Source organism: Anopheles maculipalpis, chromosome 2RL (genome assembly GCF_943734695.1).
Source record: "Anopheles maculipalpis chromosome 2RL, idAnoMacuDA_375_x, whole genome shotgun sequence".
NCBI classification, from domain to species: Eukaryota; Metazoa; Arthropoda; class Insecta; order Diptera; family Culicidae; genus Anopheles; species Anopheles maculipalpis.
Window position 1 is genome coordinate 72,313,604 of NC_064871.1, and position 22,059 is coordinate 72,335,662.

General features: G+C 40.5%; 2 protein-coding genes across 3 annotated transcripts in view; both read left to right on the plus strand.

The window, feature by feature from the left end:
- The window catches only part of LOC126556345 (signal peptidase complex subunit 3), a 586,951-nt gene that overhangs the window by 232,616 nt on the left and 332,276 nt on the right, over positions 1-22,059 (plus strand). The gene's annotated exons all lie outside the window — the stretch shown is intronic.
- Positions 15,750-21,318, plus strand: LOC126556029 (arylsulfatase B-like). The gene is made up of 5 exons (XM_050211191.1): positions 15,750-15,872; positions 16,064-16,453; positions 18,096-18,348; positions 18,486-18,643; positions 20,494-21,318. The coding sequence occupies exons 1-5, from the start codon at positions 15,756-15,758 to the stop codon at positions 21,316-21,318; spliced, it is 1,743 nt and encodes a 580-aa protein (XP_050067148.1). The 5' UTR covers positions 15,750-15,755.

Sequence of the window (22,059 nt, forward strand, 5' to 3'; positions counted from 1 at the left end):
ATCCGCCATGGACGTCATTTCCAGCCTGTTCCAATAAAATTCTAGAAACGCAAACAAACACACATATTGTGAAAATCTGTACACTCTGTCTTCAACGCTATGTCTCATAATCGAGTCTTGGAGAATCCTTTGCCCACAAGCAATGAAATGAAAAATCGTCCACCGTTCGTCAAGAAAAGAATGTTTGCTACGGGGGTTCTGTGCTCATAGTCGCACACTCATTGTTCAGCTGTCTCATTACAAACCGGCTCATTTCTGCCATATTGGCGAGCCCAATCACTACGATCCAAGTGCAATTAGATGCCTGCCACGGCCAAACACACCCGGAACATGCCTGTGGGAAGTGCATTTTCCGGCGGCTGAAGAAAGAGCAAGTGAGAGAGAGAGAGAGCGGCAGGAAAAGGGAGCAGCATTTCGTCAGTGCTTGACCTCCCGAGATGTGACATTGCCAGTGACACAAATCCACTAGTCCAAGCCCACTCTCGAGCCGCTGCAGTTGCACATGACGGCCGCTCGGTGGCTTTTGTCATCTGCGGGGCGAAGGTTACACTTTTGTCTTCGGTTTGGTCTAGAATTCATGAAACCTCGGTTGGCTGTCTCGGTCTGCCATCGCCATGCACTCACTTGTCTACTTTGCATTGTGACTTTTATGGTAGCTTTTGTCATTCCTTCGGTCGGTCGTATTGTTTGGAGCAATGTTTACGTCCGCATAATGTCGGGGAAAGAATAGCCGGTAAGAATATGTGGTAAGTTTTCCAGCAACATCAACGTCAATAACATTGGGACGTGTGAACTGGATATCCAAATTACGGTAAGTGGTTTAAAAATGACAAATCATTCTAATCTACTTTATGATTAGGTTTAGTGAGAGTATGTTCCTAGCAGCTTTTAAATCTTATACTAGCAATCCTACACACAACTATGGACCCCCAACACTTCTTCAGGAATGTACCTCTTCAAATCGAGCTTATCGTAATCCGTCAAGCAATTCGAATCAAGCTTCTATTAATCCAACGCTTTGAGTGTAACAGCAAGTTCAAGGATTACAGTTCCATGTTAACCTGCCCATCGAACCCAGGGACAGGATTTCCATTACACACCTACATTACTGTACCTTCGCCAACAGCAAGATAGTGTTGGAAAAATGGCTACAACCGATCGTTTCCACAGTGGCATGAAACTGCAATCAAACTAATTTCTCTGTCAAAAATTCAAGACAACCTGTTCCGTAGCCATGGTCAGCCATTAGCCAGTTCGGCGTTAGCTGGCCAATCTGGTAGGCAGGCAGGCAAACGGCCTCAGGGAGCAGACAACCGGAGCACAACATTGAGAGCTTCCAATACGGCAGGGCAGGACACATTCGGGAAAACTTTCTAATTTATTATACTCCAAGACAGTAAAAGGGCACACAAAAAAGCACTACTGGATGGTCCGTTCCATTGGCCGAGCACAAGGAACCAACCCTTGGTAAGAGCAGCAGCAGCAGCACCACTGGCAGGAATGTCATCGGTAAACGAAGGGCGCAATTTTTGCCACACCGGAACAACGAAACGATTGTGCTGGTGTTTTTGCTCTATTTTTTTTCTTTCTTTCTTTCCCGCACCTGAAGTGGCTTTCCATTCATGACACTTCTTTGGGCTATCTTAATTTAACCCCATCCCCAAACTTCGAGTCTCAGACATCCTTGCTGAACTGTTGCCAGCACCGGTAAACGAAATCGGGTTCGATTGTAAATTAAGCTGACAACCGGTGTTTCCTTCCTTTGCTTTCTTGGACCACTTGCCTTTCGGACGTTTTTTTTTTTTATCCAGCCATTGTTTGGTCACGTCAAATCTGCTTACATTAAGCTGGAACGTTTGCTGAATTTATTGGTACTTTTCGTTCGATCTAATCGGATCGTAAATCCGACAGCACCGTTGAGAGTGTGAGGCGGGTGCGTTTGAGAAGTTTAATTTAAATGGTGTAAAAGAAATGCTGATGTTGATTTGTCCTAAGTAAGTGTCTAAAGTAAATATGTATATATTTTTCATCGATGTAGAACATATTGTCAAATTTATTATTAGTTATGTCGTTGTTAGATTATCGACCGAACATGAGCCCCTGTGTGGTGGAGAAGAAGCTGGACTTTAAATCACGACGAGAACGGAACAACATTGGTGCTAGCTGAGCCGAGCCGATATCTTTCTTATCTTGGACCGGACTCTCGACGCTCATCGGCGTAGCAAGTCGGCCAGATGACTTTGGATATCCAGAAGGATCCCTTATATGCCTTATCCACCAACATGCATGGCTTGAGGCCTTACCTTGGTTAGGAAGACATTCAAACCTCTTGAAAGAATTGAACGCTAGGTTTAGCTTGTTGTACCTTCTCTCTAGACAGCTCTCCAGTGACTGAGACGAAAACTTTATTTATACCCAATTCTTATAATAGGTTTTGCACGCTTTTTCTAATTGAAAAATGTTCCCATTTGGTTTTTCAATTTGCTATTGCATTGCTAGCTTTGGATACTTGTTTTGGATTGATCGTTCGCGTTACGATCGATTGCTGAGCTTGCAAAAAAAATTTATGGCCATTATTGTACGGATCGTTTTTTCATTAAATGGTATATTTTAATAACATATGGAATTGCTCTTAATACGAGACACATTATCAAAAGAGCAATTTATCAAAAGCGAATAGAATGTGGTTGCTTTCATGGTAAATTGAAAACGCCTAAATGTATGCAACATGCTACAACATCTACACAGCACATTGCAAAGGTGTCGAACCTCTAAAATCACTAAATAAAATTGCTTAATTATTGCTTCTACAATTATTAACAGTTTTATGTAAAACCAAAACTAAATCTATTTGTTCTACACTTTACACTTACAAATAATACAAATGATAGCTACACACCGCTCTTTTAGCACAATTGAAAAGTTCCCAAATTGGTTATTGCTCTGTCCCTTTTGCTGTAAATTTTGTCATCAAAAGTAAACACGATTCTACGAGAAATCGCTCAACTTCTTGAGAGAATTCTTTTAGTCAGTCGCAGTTAGTTTCAAATATTTCCGTTATAAAGTCTCAGTTATTCATTCCTAATGATAAGCGAATGACTGGCCGCGGGCTTCAGAAGTCGGTCTTATACAGTGAAGGTTGGAAATCTAAAAATGATGAAAAAGATGAATCGAACTTATAACATTCTATTCGCGTATCTTCCCTGTACATCATCACCTTGTAAAGTACATAATCTAGCCTTTATGTCAATACTGTATACAAGAAAATCCGAATTTTTTCGAACTCATTTACTGTGGTGTGTTGAAGAACAAATTATTTTGACTAAAATAAAGATTGGAGTAGCCCTGGGGCACAGACGATATTCTCGGCGGCAGGACTCGTGGTTCAAATCCCATCCAAACCGATCCCGCAATCAGTTCTCCGCGTACAATTACGTGGTATCAATATGACCAGTAAGCCAATCCATGTTCGGCGTGACCTTAGAAGGTCGTTACGCCAAGAAGAAAAAAGATTAAACCACTAAAAATAAACTGGAGCACTGCAAGATCACTAGCACTATTCTTGTTATGCTCAAAGTTACAAATAGAACATTGCTTCAAAAATAATTTCCATTCAACTTTTAGCCTTGTGTGTTTTTGTTCAAATACGCGATTCCCTGTTTTTAGTTGCTCTTTGTGTTGCCCCACAAATAACGTAACGAAACGTAGATGCAACTCATCAGAATTAATGTTGTTGAAATTTTAGAGTTATTTATATGCAAGAGAAACATATCTAAAACCAAATTGCCTTTACAGTCCATGAATAGAATACACTTTACTTACCCAATTGAAGCATTTACAAAACGGTGGTCTTTCTTTATTCTTCGGCAATATCTCCACACATTGTTCTATCCACAGCACAAGTTTAAAATATTTTCACTTCCACCATAACTTTCACGACATGATCAACACGGCTATAACATCTTATCCCTCACTGTCACAAAAAAAATCGTATCAACCAACTCTCGCTAACCCGGCAGTGCGGGAAAACAAACAAACTTAATAGGTGTTGATTGTGCTTTTGATTAAAATTCAGCGAACTACTGAAAACGCTGTTCACAGCAAACCTGGCACACACGTAAGCACACGGAACACACACACACTGACACGCCCGAAGAAAGTTACACACTCCAAAAGAAACACTTCGGCCCACGGCCTTACACTTTTCCGGCGGCGTTCGGTTGGCTCAGGAATTAAGCACGACACACACTGGTACTGCGGGAAAATCCATTACATCAGCACGTTTTCAAGTGAGAGTAGATTTTTTCTCCCCTTTACACGGAAGGATCAGACAGCGAGTTACGTATTGAAAAATTAAACACCAAATCTTTAACAGCAATGCACTAACTTTTACTTTGATGTTTCTGTTGCATGCAATGGTTCAATTTTTTTTATAAGAAACACAAACGCACCCTTCCACCTCGAATCGACATCGCACGCTGCAAGAATACACACTAACTGGTGAGAATTTTCGTCATATCCAGGCACTTATCGTTCTTCACACGAACAAACCGCTTGGCCAGGAAGCATGAAAACATGCGGGAATCAATAAGGAAATTACTTCTTTTGCCTTTGTCCTTTGTCGGCTGGTAGGAAATTTATACACCCCAAAACCCATCGTAAGGTGCAAAAATTTACATCAGGCGTAAGTATTTCTTTTCTTCGCTTAGTTTTCTTCATTCACGCATCTCTTCACACACCGATGATGCGCTCACGGTAGCTAATTTTCCACAGTTCGTTTTTAAAGTAGTGAAAATCAAATTACTAAACAAAAAAAAACACTCACACACTACCACCACTCGTACACCCACATAAAACACACCGCGCTTGCAGTATGATCCCACCGTTTGGGGTACGAAATGATTGGTTTTAAATTAAATTTTACTTTAACGGCTTCCTTTCATTTTCCATTCAGCAAAACCATGTTGAAAGATTGGCGCCAGGAAAGTTTCAAATTTTTCTTCCTTAGCTTGGGTTTTTTTTTCTTTTAATTTTTGGCTGTTGTTTCGATCCACTCTTTGCGTTTGGACTTGGTAGAAAAATTTTGCACTTAAGTTCCGTTTTTTTTTTTTCGTTTATCGCTTGTTTCTTTTGTACTTTACGGTTGGCGTTTTATCACACTCTCGTGGAGGAAATTGTCCAAGGAAAAAAAACCGCTCGTTTTCTCTGTACTCTATCAGGTGTAATCACGCGTGTGAGTTAGTTCCTAGAGAGTTCAGATCCAAACCACACATCAAAAGATCGGTAGAACAGATCCATCACCAGGCATACGTATCAAATCAAACGTAATTTTAAACGAGAACTACACTATTATCGGTAACACAGTAAAAACATTTTCAACAGGCGTCGTTTAGAAAATGTTAAACTTGAAATAATATTGAACACAAATTGTTTTTTTAACGAGCATGTCAATTATAACAATTTTTTGATTATAATTAAACAATAATACATTTTTCAAAAATCACATTTTGCTGCTAAACACTCACAAAACTACACTAAAACAATGCTTTCTTATCCGAAAAACCTTAACCTTAGTCAACACATGCTATCCAAAACGGTTAAACGCTTCTTGAACGGTGCTATGTTCCACCCATCGCTCGAAGGCGCCCCGGAGCGAATGCGTTCGAACCCGAACAAGCCAACGTAGCTACTGAAAGCAGGAACCTTTTTCGCTTTCATCGATGGCACGCGACCACTTTCAGGCGAACAGGCTACCGGGCGCCTCCTTTACCAACAACGCGCGGTACACCTTGTGCAGGGGGTTGCCAGGGAAACGAAATGGCCAAAAGAACTGATCTTCACTGCTGGCTGTTATGGAGCGTGCATGTACTAAAGAAAGAGAGAGCTAAACTCCGTGCGAGAAAACGAGCACCAGCACCATGGAAGGTGGCGTTTCGTTCGGGTGTAAACAAGCGATCTTCTCAGGGAAAGCTGCTCTACGTACGTAAGGCCCGAGCACGAAAACAGTCCAGCAAATGGCACGCAAACAGTTGACTCTGTCATTCCTTTGCATAGCGTGTACCGAAGCTCAACACGTGCTTTTTCCCGAATGAAACACGAAGCGGCGATGCGATTCCTCTACGACAGCACGTGAAAGCGCGCCATCCCGCCACTAGCACAAGCTATAAGTTGTTTATGAAATAAATCGCTACCCTTTCCCCTATATTAAACCACCCGCTGGATTAACAATGAAAGGGTTCGAGGTGTTTTGGGAGCCTCAATAAAATTTGATAAGTGTGTCCCACCGAACTAACACGCTACTAACGTCACATGCAGAAAGCGTTAGACGTCAGACAGGTGGCGAATGAATTGAAACCATCACACTGGCCCATTGTTTGGCACTGGTTGGGCTGGTTAACCGCATCGGGTACCAACGCTACTGGACACTACAGGTGCGTGGCTGTTGTGATGATTATTGCAAGCGAGAACAACCGATGATGATGATGATGATGATGTCACTCGCAGTCGTGAGAGTTGTTGCAAACCGCAATAGCCACATAAGCGAGGGTGCATAACTCTCGGTTGGAAAATAAACCTGTGGAGTTGATTATTGGAGCAGTTGGAGGTGCTTAAAGTGCAACAGTATAGGTAAAGTAAAAAGAAAATCAAAAACATACATCTGAAGCTATATTTCATTGATTGGATCGGTATTTTCAATAAGTAGTTTAAATTATATTGATTAAAAGCGGCGTGGCCACACTTGTAACATAACTATTCCACATAACTTAAGATGAGATAAGCAGAACAAAAAATTGAAATCAATGTTGTTCTATCAAATATTACCAAAATCAGAAACTAGGACTTGATTCCCAAGCAATTTTGTATTTCGAGAAAAGGAAAACATAACTGCTTCAATTAAGATTAAGAGATTTTAAACTAAACCTGAGCTGGAGGTCATCCGGTGCCATGCGTATAACATGGCCAGCCCATCGGAGCCTGGAGAGCCTAATTCGCTGCACGACGGTGAGGTCGTCGTACAGTTCGTAGCGGCTCCTCCATTGTCCTTCCATACATACGGAGCCAACGATCTTTCTGAGCATCTTCCTCTCGAACGCGACTTAGAGGGCTTCGTCTGTTTTGGACAGGGCCACCGTCGCGACAGGTTTTTTTGACGTGATATGTTTCCTCATGACCATTTTTAAAAGAGTATTTTCTTCTTCTTCTGCTTCTTATTCTTGGCTTAACGACTTTATAGGTCACTCTGGCCATCTAATGGCTTACTAGACGCCCTGATATCACGTATTTGGCCAGTCAGTACTCAGTCCGAGACATCGATCCGGATGGGATTTGAATCCCAGTCCTGCCGTATGGAAACCGGCATCGCTGTCGACTTACCAACGAATTAGAGTTGGAGGACCGATTGAAACAAATGCAGGTGATTAGTGTATTTATTACTGCATGTAAGCTTGACCTTAAGCTCCTTAAGCCTGGAAAATAATTTTCACGAATGAGAGATGAGTTGTCTATACGGCACTACATTGTGCTGGACTGTACCGTGAGTCGATAAATTTGAAATTTTTTTATAAGGCTTCGATCCAGATCTACCAGAGAAAGACATAATGGCAACAAATTCATCAACAGAACTCACTTGCGATAAGTTGTATTCAAATGGCGAGAGAAGGAAATATCGCCCATGCTGCCGTATTTGCGAGAATTGTTTGATTTAAAATTAGTTTTTAAGTCAAATGGCCTGGTTATTCTTCAGTGAATAAAAACAAATGTTTCGATATAAATGCATTTCTTGTTGATCATGTTTAATCCATATTTTGGCAATAGAATCCAATCGTCCTAACTGGGGCGAATCGATGGTAGAGATGACAGCGGCACCAGTCTTCACATGGCACTACCGGAGTTCAATTCCAATCTGTACCGTATCCCGTAGTGAGGCTTGATCATCCAACTACGTGGCATCAATCAACAAGTCTAGTAAGCCAATAGATGACCGACGTGACTTAGAAGATCACTGTTTCAAAAATGTATATTAGGATGGTCTTATTGACTTAATTACTGTATGATCCAATATCTAGATCATGTCATGAGAGTGACACCAGATGATCCAATACGCAAAGTCTGTTTACACAGCCCAACAATGGCATGGTAGCCACAAATTGATATGATATTATGAGCGGATGTACGGTGTATTAACTATTAGGATTTGGAAAAATCACTTATGGAAGCTTGAAATAGCAAGTCAAAATATCTTAGCATTTGTAGCCGTATAAAATGAGAATGGAAAAGAGAAGAATTTTCTGTTTTTCCAAATATTTACTCAGAGTTTTTAGTAGATATTTTAATAGCACATTGTTCGTAGCATTCAAAATGACAGGTTTGAAGTAAACTGTACAAGACACAACATCGTTATTTAACTCCGTCTTAAATCAGATTTAGAAAAGCTTACTGACAGAGTTGAAACAGCCAATAGAAATAAGGCATTATTAATTTCTTTCGCTTTACAATAATAACACCTTTGTACGGAAATCTAGAGACAAATTATCTTCACCAACATTCCCATAAAGCATAATTAAACTCATTTGTACTTGGTGGAAAATTGCATTAAACCCTGCCTGCCCTGCTCGCATCGCAAAGCAAATTAACAGCTTCTAGCTGGAAGAAAAAAAAACCAAACGCAAAAGCATCAGCTGTTCGGGTGAGAGATTGCGTTTTATTATTTTTACCATCAACTACGCTTAGGAATGAGTGCTATTTAATTAATCTGTCAGCACTGGTACGCCACACCGTTTCCTCCATTATCATCCTTTTCGCATGGAATATGATCAGCTTTTTACAGCGTAAAGCTTTCCTAACTTTCCAATGCCGTTCCATCCACCGAGTTGTTTGCGATAGACGACATTCGCATGTGCCCTGAAGTTATTCTCAATAAAAAGAAAACAGACCCACACACACACACACACACACCCACAGAAACCATAGTTTAAAGCGAGCAACGAACATCGACGTGAGCATTACATTTGCAGCATCCTGTCCAATCATCAGCAAACGAAAACCGAGATGATTGTGCAGGAATCTTCTTTGCACGTGTTAATGGTTGGCATTTCACGTGTCACGAGCGATAATAAGATATATCCTGTACGCTGCTATTATCCAACTCAACAGGTTCATTACGAGAAAAAAAAACCTCCCCGGAGACTGTTCCTTTGCCAATCATGGTTACTTCATCTGTAGTTAGGCTGACAATGCATTATTGTCTGCCGTGGTTGGTTGCTATTATTGCAATGGTAATTTGTTCGCATGAACGCACGCTTCAGGTAGAATTGAATTATTTTTTTTAACAGACTTGAAGAATTTGAAGTACATACCAGATAACGAATGGCCTTGTTATGAATGAAAAAGTAATAATAATTCTTTGTTTTGATTAGTTCTACAGCTTCATTCAATAGCCTTGACATTTCGGTGCTTCGCTTTGGCTAACTAAATCTTCAAAATGATTTTGCTAAAACTAGTCCTATTTCTTCATTTCTTGTTTCGCAGCATCCGCTAAAAAAATCTTGCTTTCCTTGACCGGCTGCTGGATAGCGTGCTTCAAAACGATACAACTTTATTTCAATGTGCAAAAAAAAACACAAAAATGTTTGAATAACAAAATATAAACAAACTTAATCAAATAAAAAAAAACACACATTGTGACACAGTTTTCGCGGCAACACCGGTCAGGTGTTGGATACGCAAATCAACCGCCTAAGACTGCACACGACAGACTGAAACTGGACATCCCCCGTCTGGATCCATGGCTTCAAGCTCATTGCTCTCGCACACATGTTTATGTTTGGAATGGTATGGCTTTGTATAGCACGACAGTTATTATTTCGAGTTGAGTTATCAACCAGCAAGGTAGGCAGGTAGGGAGGTCTATTTGCAAACCATCCGACTGGAAGATGAACGATAAAGACCATGACAAGGCTTTGGCCACATTTGGGCCAGTATTAGACAAGCTCAAGCATTGACTGGATTTAAACCGGCTTAAAACGCCAACCAAAAACATAAACATTTTAAGAATGTAATAATTTCTGGGGATAACTGTTACTTGTGAATATAAATTCAAATATTTTAATAGCTTTTCAAATGTCTAGTAATTACCAACAGCACTTTAAAAGGTGCCAAATAAATAGCAGTTAAGTGGTACATACAAATTATATAAATTTATAATATAAAATGAAATGAACGAAACTCTCGAACCGTACTATAAAATCCTCATCAAATTAATCTTCTTCTTCTAAGGCTATTCAAGCTAGTCACTCCTCCGCCTGCCATTGCTAATTTTATTTGACTTCAAATTATTAAAGCGAAAAGAGAACTTATAAATTGAAAGAAAAAACGATCAATTAACAGCAAAACAAAACTACTGAAAGACAACATGATTGTTGTAGCAACGACTTGGAATGAAAACCTAAATTCAAACCCAAAATTGGCAGATTTTATGTAACATGGTGAAGTCCGTAAATGAAGTACAACTTTTCAATGCTTAAGAATACAAAAAATACAAATTTTTGTGGTTCATTTCATCCCTTAATTTTAGCTGAATTATTATTGGAAGATCGCCCAATCAAACCTATTCTACTACAAAAGCACAAAGCTTCCATACCAAGTTGTTGGTAATGTTGTTAAATCCCTAATTGATATTGTTGTGTGCAAGTGTATGTTTAGCAAATGCAGCCATTAAACATGAATGTCCGAGCTAATTCCTTCGCCTCGCAAATAAGCTGCTCAAACAAAGCCACCGGCCACACGGGGTCTGTGATATGGAACCAGAACACCACCGGCCAGCGAAGGTCAGTTACAGCCGGGCAGGTACAAGCGAACCCCTGCTACACCATCGAACCACGATCTAAGTCGGAGTGAGATCTCCAGCGACTAACTACCTTCAATTAAAGCCTGTCGATGGAGGCGCCGAAGCGTAATGTGCGATTATTTGTGTGCAAACGTATCACCCTCTCCTCTTGGGGCTAACAGCTGGCATTGGCCGTGGGGGAGGGTTGATATCCCGACCAGCAAAGTGTACCACACCAGGACTCCTTCCCTCCGGCCAGTTGATTTATGCTCCAGACTTCGTGATGTTTGTCGACATTGAGCCACCGTGGTGGCTCAGAGCCTGTGGCTATTCGTAGACCAAGAGATGGGATTTGACAGAAACTGGGCCATATACTGGATCGCCTTTCGCTCCGTTAGCACCCACACCCAGGGTAGCATGAGTCGATGGATATTTCTACATCCGGAACAAGTAGTGGACAAAAAATACACAAAATAGATCGCTTCTCCGTTACTGGTCCCACAAGATTTTTTGTGATTATTCTATATTGTGATATTTTAATGGACATCCAGCTCCAGATTCCTGCAAAAGTGCAATCATCTGTGACGCGTATGAAAATGAAGCTTTTTACTGCTTTATCCCTTTGTCCACCATTGCTTCTCTTCGGTGCCATTACCACCAACAATTCGTTTGACGGTGCGTTGCCGTACCAAAATCATCTCCATTTGCATACCTTCGCCGTCCTTGCTCAACACCGACTCGACGTCGCGGCTGTGGTTGGCCTTGATCGAGACTATGGGACACCTCCACACCTCACATCCTTCCAATCTTCCAATGGTCCATCGTTTGATTACGACTAAGCACGACCTACACTCGTGGCGCAAATATTACATTCAAATTCAAACCGAAATGGAATGGCTTCTTCCTTCCGTGCGAGTCTCACTCGTGGCCCATACAGTAGGCTCGTCGGTTATGAATGTCTCTATTTGTCCTCGCTCGCCCATGCCCACTTCAATGCCCCCCCCCCCTGTACCACTTTCTCTACATCAGCCAACCACAGTTAAATTGTTCTTTTTTTTCTGCCATTCCTGTTCTAGCCATTCTTTTGTACTAAAATGTGCACTAGAGAATCGAGTTGATGCTTTCGATTTCGATTTTTTCATTGTTCCTCATTTTCCACCACACACACACACACATGCTAGAGGAGAAGGATAAATTTACACAGTTCCGGCCAGAACGGGACCGGAAAACTGGCTAAAGACTGATAATAATTCGCCACCGACCACTTGGGCACGTTCGGTTTATGGATTTCGTTTCGAGGCGGAAATTTGTCCCGTTCGTCGCCCCGTTGCCAGCTGCCGAGTATCTTCGGCATGGTTAACGGCACCGTACGTGTCCTTTAATCGGCCCTACCATTAGGAGAAATTTTATGCATTCACGCACGCACGCACGCACGCACGTTCGATATTGAGAGGTTTTTTTTCAGCTGGGAAATGTAAAATTATCATACGAGGCAAAGGGATTGATTAGAAGCGTGGCACGCAATGAAGAATTCGGACCTCCCGTTTTTGGTCGCGTTTCATTTGCTGTAGGGAAAAGAAATGATTTGACAAATGTTTTTTTTTTCTCGTCGCGCAGACGAATTGTATTTTCATGTCTGTCACGTGATAATAAGAGATGTTTTGTTCAAAGCTCATCAATTAAATCAACAGTTTATTGATATGTGGAAGAGACATTTGAAGCATGATGAATAATAAAATTCTTAATACATTCGCCAAATGAAATATTCAAACCTCCGAAAAATTCGTAGTACAAAAACAAACGTGTTTACTCGCTGTGCTTATGAATATCTGTTTTGAAAATTAACGATCTTTTGCTTCAAGTTTACAAGTTTTTAAACAAAAAATGTATTCTGAATAAATCAAGCGATCAGAGTTATTAAGAAAATAGATATGATAAATGAAGATTTCAAACAACAAGCAATTGCTAGACTTTTGAAGAATGTTTATAGAAATGTAGATAAAAGAACAAAGATTCAGCGATGTGCTTGACATTGAGCAAATAGCCAATTACTAAGTATTATGCAAACCTGAACTATTAAGAAAGCCATGGAAAAATACATAAACATTCATATGCACAGCTCAGATCAAAATCTCAAAAAGATTAACTACAAAGAACGAAGAGCAGAATTTTTGCAATATCCAACACCCAAGTAGAAGGACACGTAAAGGATAAAAAAAACTTAGAGGATTTTTATTATTATTATATAAAATACAAACGAAACCACCAACAAGAAATAAAAATAAAGTTCAACAAGAAGTCCAAGATAAAACATGAATATGATGACCATAAAACAGTAACATTACAATATGCAAAAAAATTAAATTAACAGACACTCCGGAAAGTATAAAATAATGAAAAAAATAACACTTATGTTAGACATAAGCAAAAGTTTGAAAATTTCCCCAAAATACTTCGAGTTCGAGCTCTAGTAAAGGGCTCGAGAAAGTTGAAGTGTAATAACTTACTTCAACGTTAACTATCATCGTTATCCGTAATCGTAAACGTAATCCCATTTTTTATCCATCAAATTAAAGATCAGCCTGATCGTACATTTATCCATTTATCCATAAAAATTTGTAATAAATAAGAATTCATTTTGAAGTTTCTACGCTCCGATGGTAAAGGAAACAGCAGTGCCAGTATTCACACTGCAGAAACGGAAACGATTCCCAGATATGAAGATTGACCATCCAACTTCGTGGTATCAATAAGTCTCATGAGCCATCAGATGACCGGCATGCCCTAGCAGATCGTTAAACCAAGAAGAAAATAGGTTGAAATTAGGAACGGACAAAGTGAACTACCAAAAATCGAATGAGAATAATTGATGCATCAAAAGATTAGTGAGCTAGCGGATAACGTTAGCTGGAATGTGAACTTAACAAGAGGGATTATAAACTTATGGCCTACGGTAGTAAAACACATTTTTTTTTAATTTTTATTTCGAGAATGATACACCGATTATAGCAGTCTTCCAATTTTTTGATATGATTTTTGTAGTAGTATTTATCCTTTGCCACAAAATAGGCCTCAGTTTCGGCGATCACCTCTTTATCCGACGAACATATCATCCCAGCGAGCATCCTTCTTAGATCTGAGTAAAGAAAACAGTTACTGTGGGACAGATCTGGGAAATACGATGTGTGAAGAAACAATTCGTAGCCAAATTCATGCATTTTTGCCATTGTTTTCACTGATTTGTGGCACGGTGAATGGTCTTGATTTTTTTGTTTTCTTCAAAGGTCTCCGTTTTTCGGCGATTTCGTCCTTCATCTGCTCTAAAAACTTGATACACTAGTCACTGTTAATAGTCTTTTCTTTCTCAAGATAGTTGATGAAGATTCTTTGCGAATTCCAAAAAAACTGACGCCATAACCTTAGCAGCTGATTGTTGCGTTTTTCACCGCATGGGAGCAAGTTCATCGTGTCCAGTCCACTCCGATGACTGTCTATTGGACTTCGGATTATAGTGACGAAGCCAGGAATCATCCATGGCAGCATACCTACAAAAAAACTCGGATTTATTTCCCTCAAACAGCTCCAGAAACTGTTCAGCTCCAGAATCATCAACCCGTCATTGTTTTTGGTCAAATGTGAACTCGCGCTGCAGCCATTTTTTATTTTTACGGTTGATTTTGATAATTTTGTGGATATATTTTATCTTTTGAATGTTTTTGACGGCGACCACCTCTTTTGAGTGTCCACTGTGTTCTCCGTCCTCAGTGCTCATTTAATCCCGATTTAATTAAGATAACTTGATGGTTGACTATGGCTAAATAGTATCCAAACACTCTTCATCAAGCCAATTTTTGACTTTGACTTGATTTTTTCCCATCAAAAAGCAATACTTTATCGTCACGAGATATTCTTTCTTTTCCATGATTAATCTAAACACAAAAGTTGTCTGAGCGCAGTCAATTTTTGACAGAATTCGTTTCAAGGTTGGCACAAACTAAAAATGATATGGATTTAATTTTATTAGAGCGATCGCGATGTGTCACGCCAAACAGCCGACCAGCCGACCTGTTTAAGTATTATGGATTGATACAAAGTGATTTTCTAGCTCAAAAACTATTCAGTATCCATAATTGGAATAACAAACATGTATGCCTTTTTAAAACGCATGAAATGGCAAAGAGCAAACATAAAGTCCAATTGACCTTGATATTCACGCGATAGACCTCAAACTACTAAAAGTAGAACACAACCGTCGTTAAACAATTAAAGCAAGAGAGAGATTTTGTGAAGACCAAAAGATAAGTGTATTACTGACTACTATCAGTAGATGCTTCTTCTAACCTTAAGTTCTCTAACGAGAGCCACAAACCTACTTCATACCGGTGATACATATAAAAGCGATCCCTACCTACAAACGTTCTTGTGACTCCGATTAGAACTCCTGCCACCACCATCACTATTACCTTCATGTCGTATGTGACACTGGCACCCTGGCATGTGACTTCATCCACCCTTTCCACCCAGGAACAGGTGAACCGAGCCGAGGTGAGTTGTCTTGCTTTCATAAAAGTGTGCCACACGCGACCCACCAGCTATCAGTGTGTCGCGAACCTTCAAACTAGTCACAGCACAGACACTCCGTCTGTGGCGCGCCATATGATTGTTGTGTCGTGTGGTTATAAGTGCGAAAAATAAACACTGTACGATCGCAAAACAATAGAAGTGGTGGTGAACGTGTGGATACGATCGGGAAGCGTCATTTTGTACATAACCTCAAGGTGCTTACGATCAAACAAACTAACAAAAAAAGGGACTGAGAAGAGTATTTGGATAGTGGAGTCTGGAACCATCGTCGAACCGTCCATTATTGATATTATACAATTCGATTGATGAAATCGATTTCGGTACAGTGGTGGACGTGTAGCCGCACATGATGAAACGCTTAGTGACGTGCTCAGTGACCCTGTGGTTGTTGTGGTTAGGTGTGAACGGCGCTACTGATCAGCTGGAGCGGCCCAACATTGTAATCATTGTTGCTGACGATTTGGTAAGGATCTGCACAAAAACGAATCTCAAATCGTGTGGAGCTAGTGATGGAAGAGTACTTAAACTTAAGTCCACTCTGTCTACTGGACGACGATCTTTGAACAGTGATCTGCTTATGCAACTGTCCGCCGTCGAACTGCTTCTCGATCATTCCGAGTGCTGCAATTTAAACGTTCTCCCCATTCTTGGCAGGGATGGAATGATGTCAGCTTCCACGGATCGAATCAAATCCCTACACCCAATATTGATGCACTCGCGTACGACGGCATCATACTGAACCGTCATTATGTGCCACCGCTTTGTACCCCTTCGCGAGCATCGCTGATGACGGGCAAGCATCCGATGAACATCGGCATGCAGGACCACGTCATCCTCTCGGACGAACCGTGGGGTCTCGGGCTGGAACAGAAGTTAATGCCCGAGTACTTCCGCGAGGCTGGCTACCGGACGCATCTGGTCGGCAAGTGGCATCTTGGGTTTTTCCGACGCGCGTACACACCAACTTACCGTGGGTTTGATTCCCACTTTGGCTATCTAGGGCCGTACATCGACTATTGGGATCACAGTTTGCAGATGAATGAGGTAGGTAGCAAACGATTAATTAAACGCACAGTGACAGTGTTTTTGCACACGCCAAACAACTTTGATAGACACGCCATTGTATGTTTATTTCGTCTTTATGCTTCAACAAACACATTTGTCATTCCGTACATCCCATTAAAGACAGTGCCAGAAGCTAACTGCTTTAAGCAGACAAAGAAGATTAGTTCGTAAAAAGAATATATTGTGCAATAAATATTGCAATACCCTGCTCAAGGATGCAAGTACACCCAATAGCATTCTGCACCACTTTAAAGTTATATTTAGCGCAGGCTGATTCATGGTCGACTTGTTTTTAGTCACGGTGGATAGATATAGCTACTGCTTGAATTCTGATTGCATTCGGCTGTGATTACAATTTTCGATGATATTTACTTTATCTGGTCTTGTATATTCAATAAGCAAGAACATTTATTTATTCAAAACATAATCGTTTTATGGAAACCATTGCAGAAGAATGCCTTTTTATAGCAATTACTTGGGTGGATCTTTCCTGTTGAGCCTCATACAGTCATCAACAAGATTATAAGAACACGTTTGTATGTAAAAGTATAAAACAAAATAGCTACAGTATGACCGATAGTAAGGGCGATACAAGTACCGTTTTCCCTTGGTAGGACCCGGACATTGAATCTCGCCCAGACAATCTCCCTGAACGCAGTACTAATTATCCAACTACAAGTAAACTAAGCCAAGGAAGCCAGAAATGGTAGGCCTATACTACTTTATCTCTTGAGAGACCATTCCGGTAGTAGAGGCGCAATCGACGCCGATCTTTACACGGTAGGACCGAGGTTCAAATCCCACCCGGATCGTTCCTCCGTAGTGAGGATTGATTATCCAATTACGTGGTATCAGCAAGTCTTTGTAAGCCATTCGAGGGCCCACAGGAACTGGTGGGATGTTAAGCCGAGAGATGAGATAGGAGAGAGTGTATGTTATAAGAAATCTCTGACCGCTCTCCATTAGATTTGTATATTTTAACGAAAACCATGTTTCATTTCATTTCATTTATTATAATGTCTGCTCAACATACCTACTTAACATCTAACTTAATAAGAACAAAGCACTGACAATGGTGATTTAGTAAGGGGCTAGGGAATCATAGAGAGGATCGTAGTATGGAACGGAAAACAGGAGGAGACAGATGGGAATCAAACCGGTGAGAAAAGAAAATGAAAATTATTTTTTAAAAATCAATTTATTTCAAATAATGTTTTTTACATTTTTTAGTTTCAAAATTTTTATATGTGACTTTCTGACGTAAATCATTCCATAGTTTTTTACGCCGCGGTAATTTTTTCTGAAATTTCCCATGTTTCGGGGCCTTTAGGTTTCAGTGACACTTCACGACATTTTTCATTTCCAATGATTTCAGCCAACAGCTTTGATCAAATCTAATCAGACATCGTACGTCTCATTGTTGGAAGTTTCAATCATACTCAAAGTTACGACATTTATTTTTGTTAGTCTTTCCAAAATTAGACAGAAAAGGCTGTGTTTGCAATCGCATTTCTCAGTTTCGTTAAATATCGGCCATCTCATGCAGGATGGAAACAATTCAAAGAATGCTGTCCATCCAGCATCAAGCTTTTCGGCTACTGAATTTTTCACCATTTCCCAGACATCTGCCCGTGGTTTGGACATGCGACGGAATACCGACGTCAACTACGGTGCCAACGGGACTTATGCAACGGATCTGTTCAACGATGAAGCCGTCCGCATTATCCATTCGCACGACCGTAAGCAGCCACTGTTCCTGGTGCTAACCCATCTCGCTCCCCACACCGGTAACGAGGACGATCCGATGCAGGCGCCGGAAGATGAAATCGCCAAATTCAGCTACATACAAGATCCGAAGCGTCGTACATTGGCAGGTTAGTGTGGTAATGTGCCACGCGCAGCGGACAGCTGTCACGGTCAGGGTCAGAGCACTACCATATGCGGGCGTAAACTGTGCCGGACTGGTTTAACTCGTTTTCGTTTCGTTCGTGTTCACTTTCCCTGTCAACAGCCATGATAGCGCGAATCGACACGGGCGTTGGACGAATCTATCGTACGCTGGAGGAGCGCAGCATGCTCAACAACACCATCATACTGTTCTACGCAGATAATGGTGCACCGACGGTTGGAGTTCATGCCAATTCGGGTTCGAACTATCCTTTGCGTGGGGTAAGCAGTGTTGTTTAATCAATTCTAATTTAATTAAATTATAATCATTAACGATACAATTCACGTGCTAAAGAATACATTAAGGCTCGTTACTAATCACTAACTATGTTGCCTACTTAGCAAAAAGAATCACCCTGGGAAGGTGCGGTACGAGGTGCTGCATTGATATGGAGTCATCTACTTCCGCGAAAAGGTATCGTTTCGAACCAATGGCTTCACGTGAGCGATTGGTTGCCAACTTTGGGCCATGTGGCAGGTATCAACATCCCACCGACGAACAGCGCAATTGATGGGCAGAATCAATGGCCAACGCTAATCACTTCAGCTGCCATTGGACGTACTATTGTGATGAATAATGCTCACGACGAGTACAGCAGTTACATTAAGCGTGACTGGAAGTATGTGAACGGAACTTTGTTTGAAGCGTTCGACGAATGGCTGGGGTGGCAAAACGAAAGCGATCAGCTGTCTGAGCAGGAGTATTACGAGCGTCTTATCGCTCCAGAAGCTATTGCAGCATCAATGCAACTCGTCAAGGATAGCGTTGCGAGAGTCCGTTCTTCTGCTAGTTTGCACTGTACGGAGAAAGTGGAAAGCCCTTGCCAACCTTTAAGAGAACCTTGTCTTTTCAACATAGTCGATGATCCTTGCGAGCGTAATAATCGAGCCAAACAGTTTCCAGAAGTTCTACAAGACCTTGAAAATGATGTCAATAATTATAGAAAGCGTGGCATCGCGTCTCGTAAACAACCTCCAGACAGTCGATCCGATCCAGCACGGCATAATTTTACCTGGACATGGTGGCAAGACGAATTGGAGACATCTTCCGTTTCTCTACAAAGTATTTTCAATACGTTTCAGAATTTTATGAACTTGTTTGTGAATCTGCTTCACACACTACAGTCGAGTATTCAACCCTACTCGAGTATTTAGAACTTTCCAATTATAAAAACCGCAACCTTCATTTTTCTTTACACTTGTAACAATAGCCAATTGTGCTAATACAGTAACTAAATATTTTTTATAACGAATTGGTACGAGAAGTAAGACTGATTATCCAACTAAGAATATAAGTAAATCAAGGAAGCCAATAATATCCGTCTAAAACATCTCGTGCCAAATTAGAATGTAGCATGCTCGGAATTTGACATTTACTATTTGAAAATAAATTTTACTTCATTGCGATAATTATGTTTTATAATTATTTTGGTTGAGCATTACCATAACTGTGCACAGTTTTGTTAAATAAATGTAAAAGCTTATGTACAAATGGGGAAATGCAGGTGAAATATAGGGGATGGTCCAATGAACGAGACGATATCGCCACCGGACTTCACACAGCATGACTTGGTGTTTGAATCCCATCCGGACCGTTCTCTCGCACCGTAAGGACTGACTATTCCACTACGAGGAATTAACAAAGCTAGTGAGCTTTTATTTGGCCGGCATAATCTACGAGTCCTCTAATTAACTGAGCTGAAATCAGGATTTATATGGATGTACAAAAACTCTAATATTTATTGTAGAAATGCATAAAAAATGATAAGAAATTAAGATATTTTAATCAGCTTGCTAACATGTAAAACACTAACCACAGTGCTATTGGGGTAAATAAACAAAACAAAAAATAATTTTCCTAACTTTTCTTCTAATTAAATTGCGGTGGCTTAAGGGTAACATGCAACTAAATATGACTAATATAGTATTAACAATAGTATTTAAATAACTGTCCAAAAACTTCTTTGCCAGATGGACAACCTTTTCTATAAAGTAAGCTTTTAAAGCTTTAATTCTTGCATAACAATTCAACTCAAACGTGGCGTATCGTCTATACTATTTTCTAATTTTAGCAAAAATATTCACCCTGGGAAGGAGCCGTGCGTGGTGCGGCACTAATATGGAGTCCACTACTCCCACAAAAGGGTATTGTTTCTGACCAGTGGTTACATGTAAGCGATTGGTTACCAACGCTAGGCTTCGCCGCAGGTATCGAGTCCATCCCCACAGGCACCACTATCGATGGTCAGAATCAATGGCTCACGTTACAGTCTCCTACCGCTAAAGGACGCTCGGTTGTGATGAATAATGCTGATCGAAGGTTTGGCTACAGCAGTTACACGAAGCTAGGCTGGAAGTACATCAATCGGACATGTTTTGCTGGAGCTTATGACACATGGCTTGGAGAGATCATCGATAGTGACAATGTAACAGAAGACGACTATTACAGTCTTCTAATGGATGCAACAAATATCGGTGCATCTTTGCATATTTCTCTCGATAAGGTGGAAGAAATTCGCAAAACTGCAGCAATTAATTGCTCAAGTGACGTAGAAGAAATTCTTTGCGAACCGCTCGTAAAACCATGTTTGTTCAACATCATCGATGATCCATGCGAACGTAGAAATCTAGCCGACGTGTATCCGGAAGCCTTGCTGGACCTGCAATTGGACGTCGAACGTTACAAACGGAACGCTCTTCCACCGCGTAATAAACCGCACGACAACGCGGCAGACCCTGCCTTGTACAATAACACCTGGACCTGGTGGCAGGACGCGATCGATGAGGAGCATTCGTCGCACTACATCCTCTATCTGTCGGCGGCCGTTGAGATACTACTAATTCTAATCATCATATGGTGTGGCTACAAGTATTATACAAGGTCACACAAAAAGTGATCTCCCAACAAATGATCAAAACGGCAGCCCAATGTGGAACATAATACTCATTATCTTGCTTTCATTAGCCAACCACTAGCTGATAAAAATGTAGATTGATAAAATCGGACATAAAATGTGGACATCTCTGGTAAATTGCGGCACTAGATAACATCATCTCGGGAATCTCGTAAAGTTATATGATTAAATTTTTATATGAATTTTCCACTTAACTACAGCAAACTGTGATAACAGAGTTGAATGACATCGTGTCATGTATGCAAGTGTTTGTGCGTTTTGTGTTACTTGGTCAAATGTAGGACAATAAATAGAGACGTTAAGCAGACAACATGCACAAGCAGTAGTAATAAAGTTTTTAAAACTGTTTGTTTTACGAGTGCTATGTAAAAAAAAACAAGAAGTTTTGTGTGGTTTCATTTAGATTATGTATTTAATTTTCAAATATTTGTCCTTTTTTTACTAAAAACAAAATTATGACTCGATCAGTGTGAAGTTAATAAAAAAAAAGATACTCAAGGCTATATGCAAAATAGACGTCATAGATATTTCACTATCTGCACGGAAGACAATTCGTGTAAAACGCCAATAATTAATTACATCAGCTATGTTCAGCTTAGACCGTAGCGTAGATTGTCTTTTAAATTAGGCACCATATCTTGGCACATCGTCAATCATTCCTCACTTCTTTCGGTCTTAAATAATTCACGAGCAGATCGATACGCTTGAGCGTGTTTTGAAGTA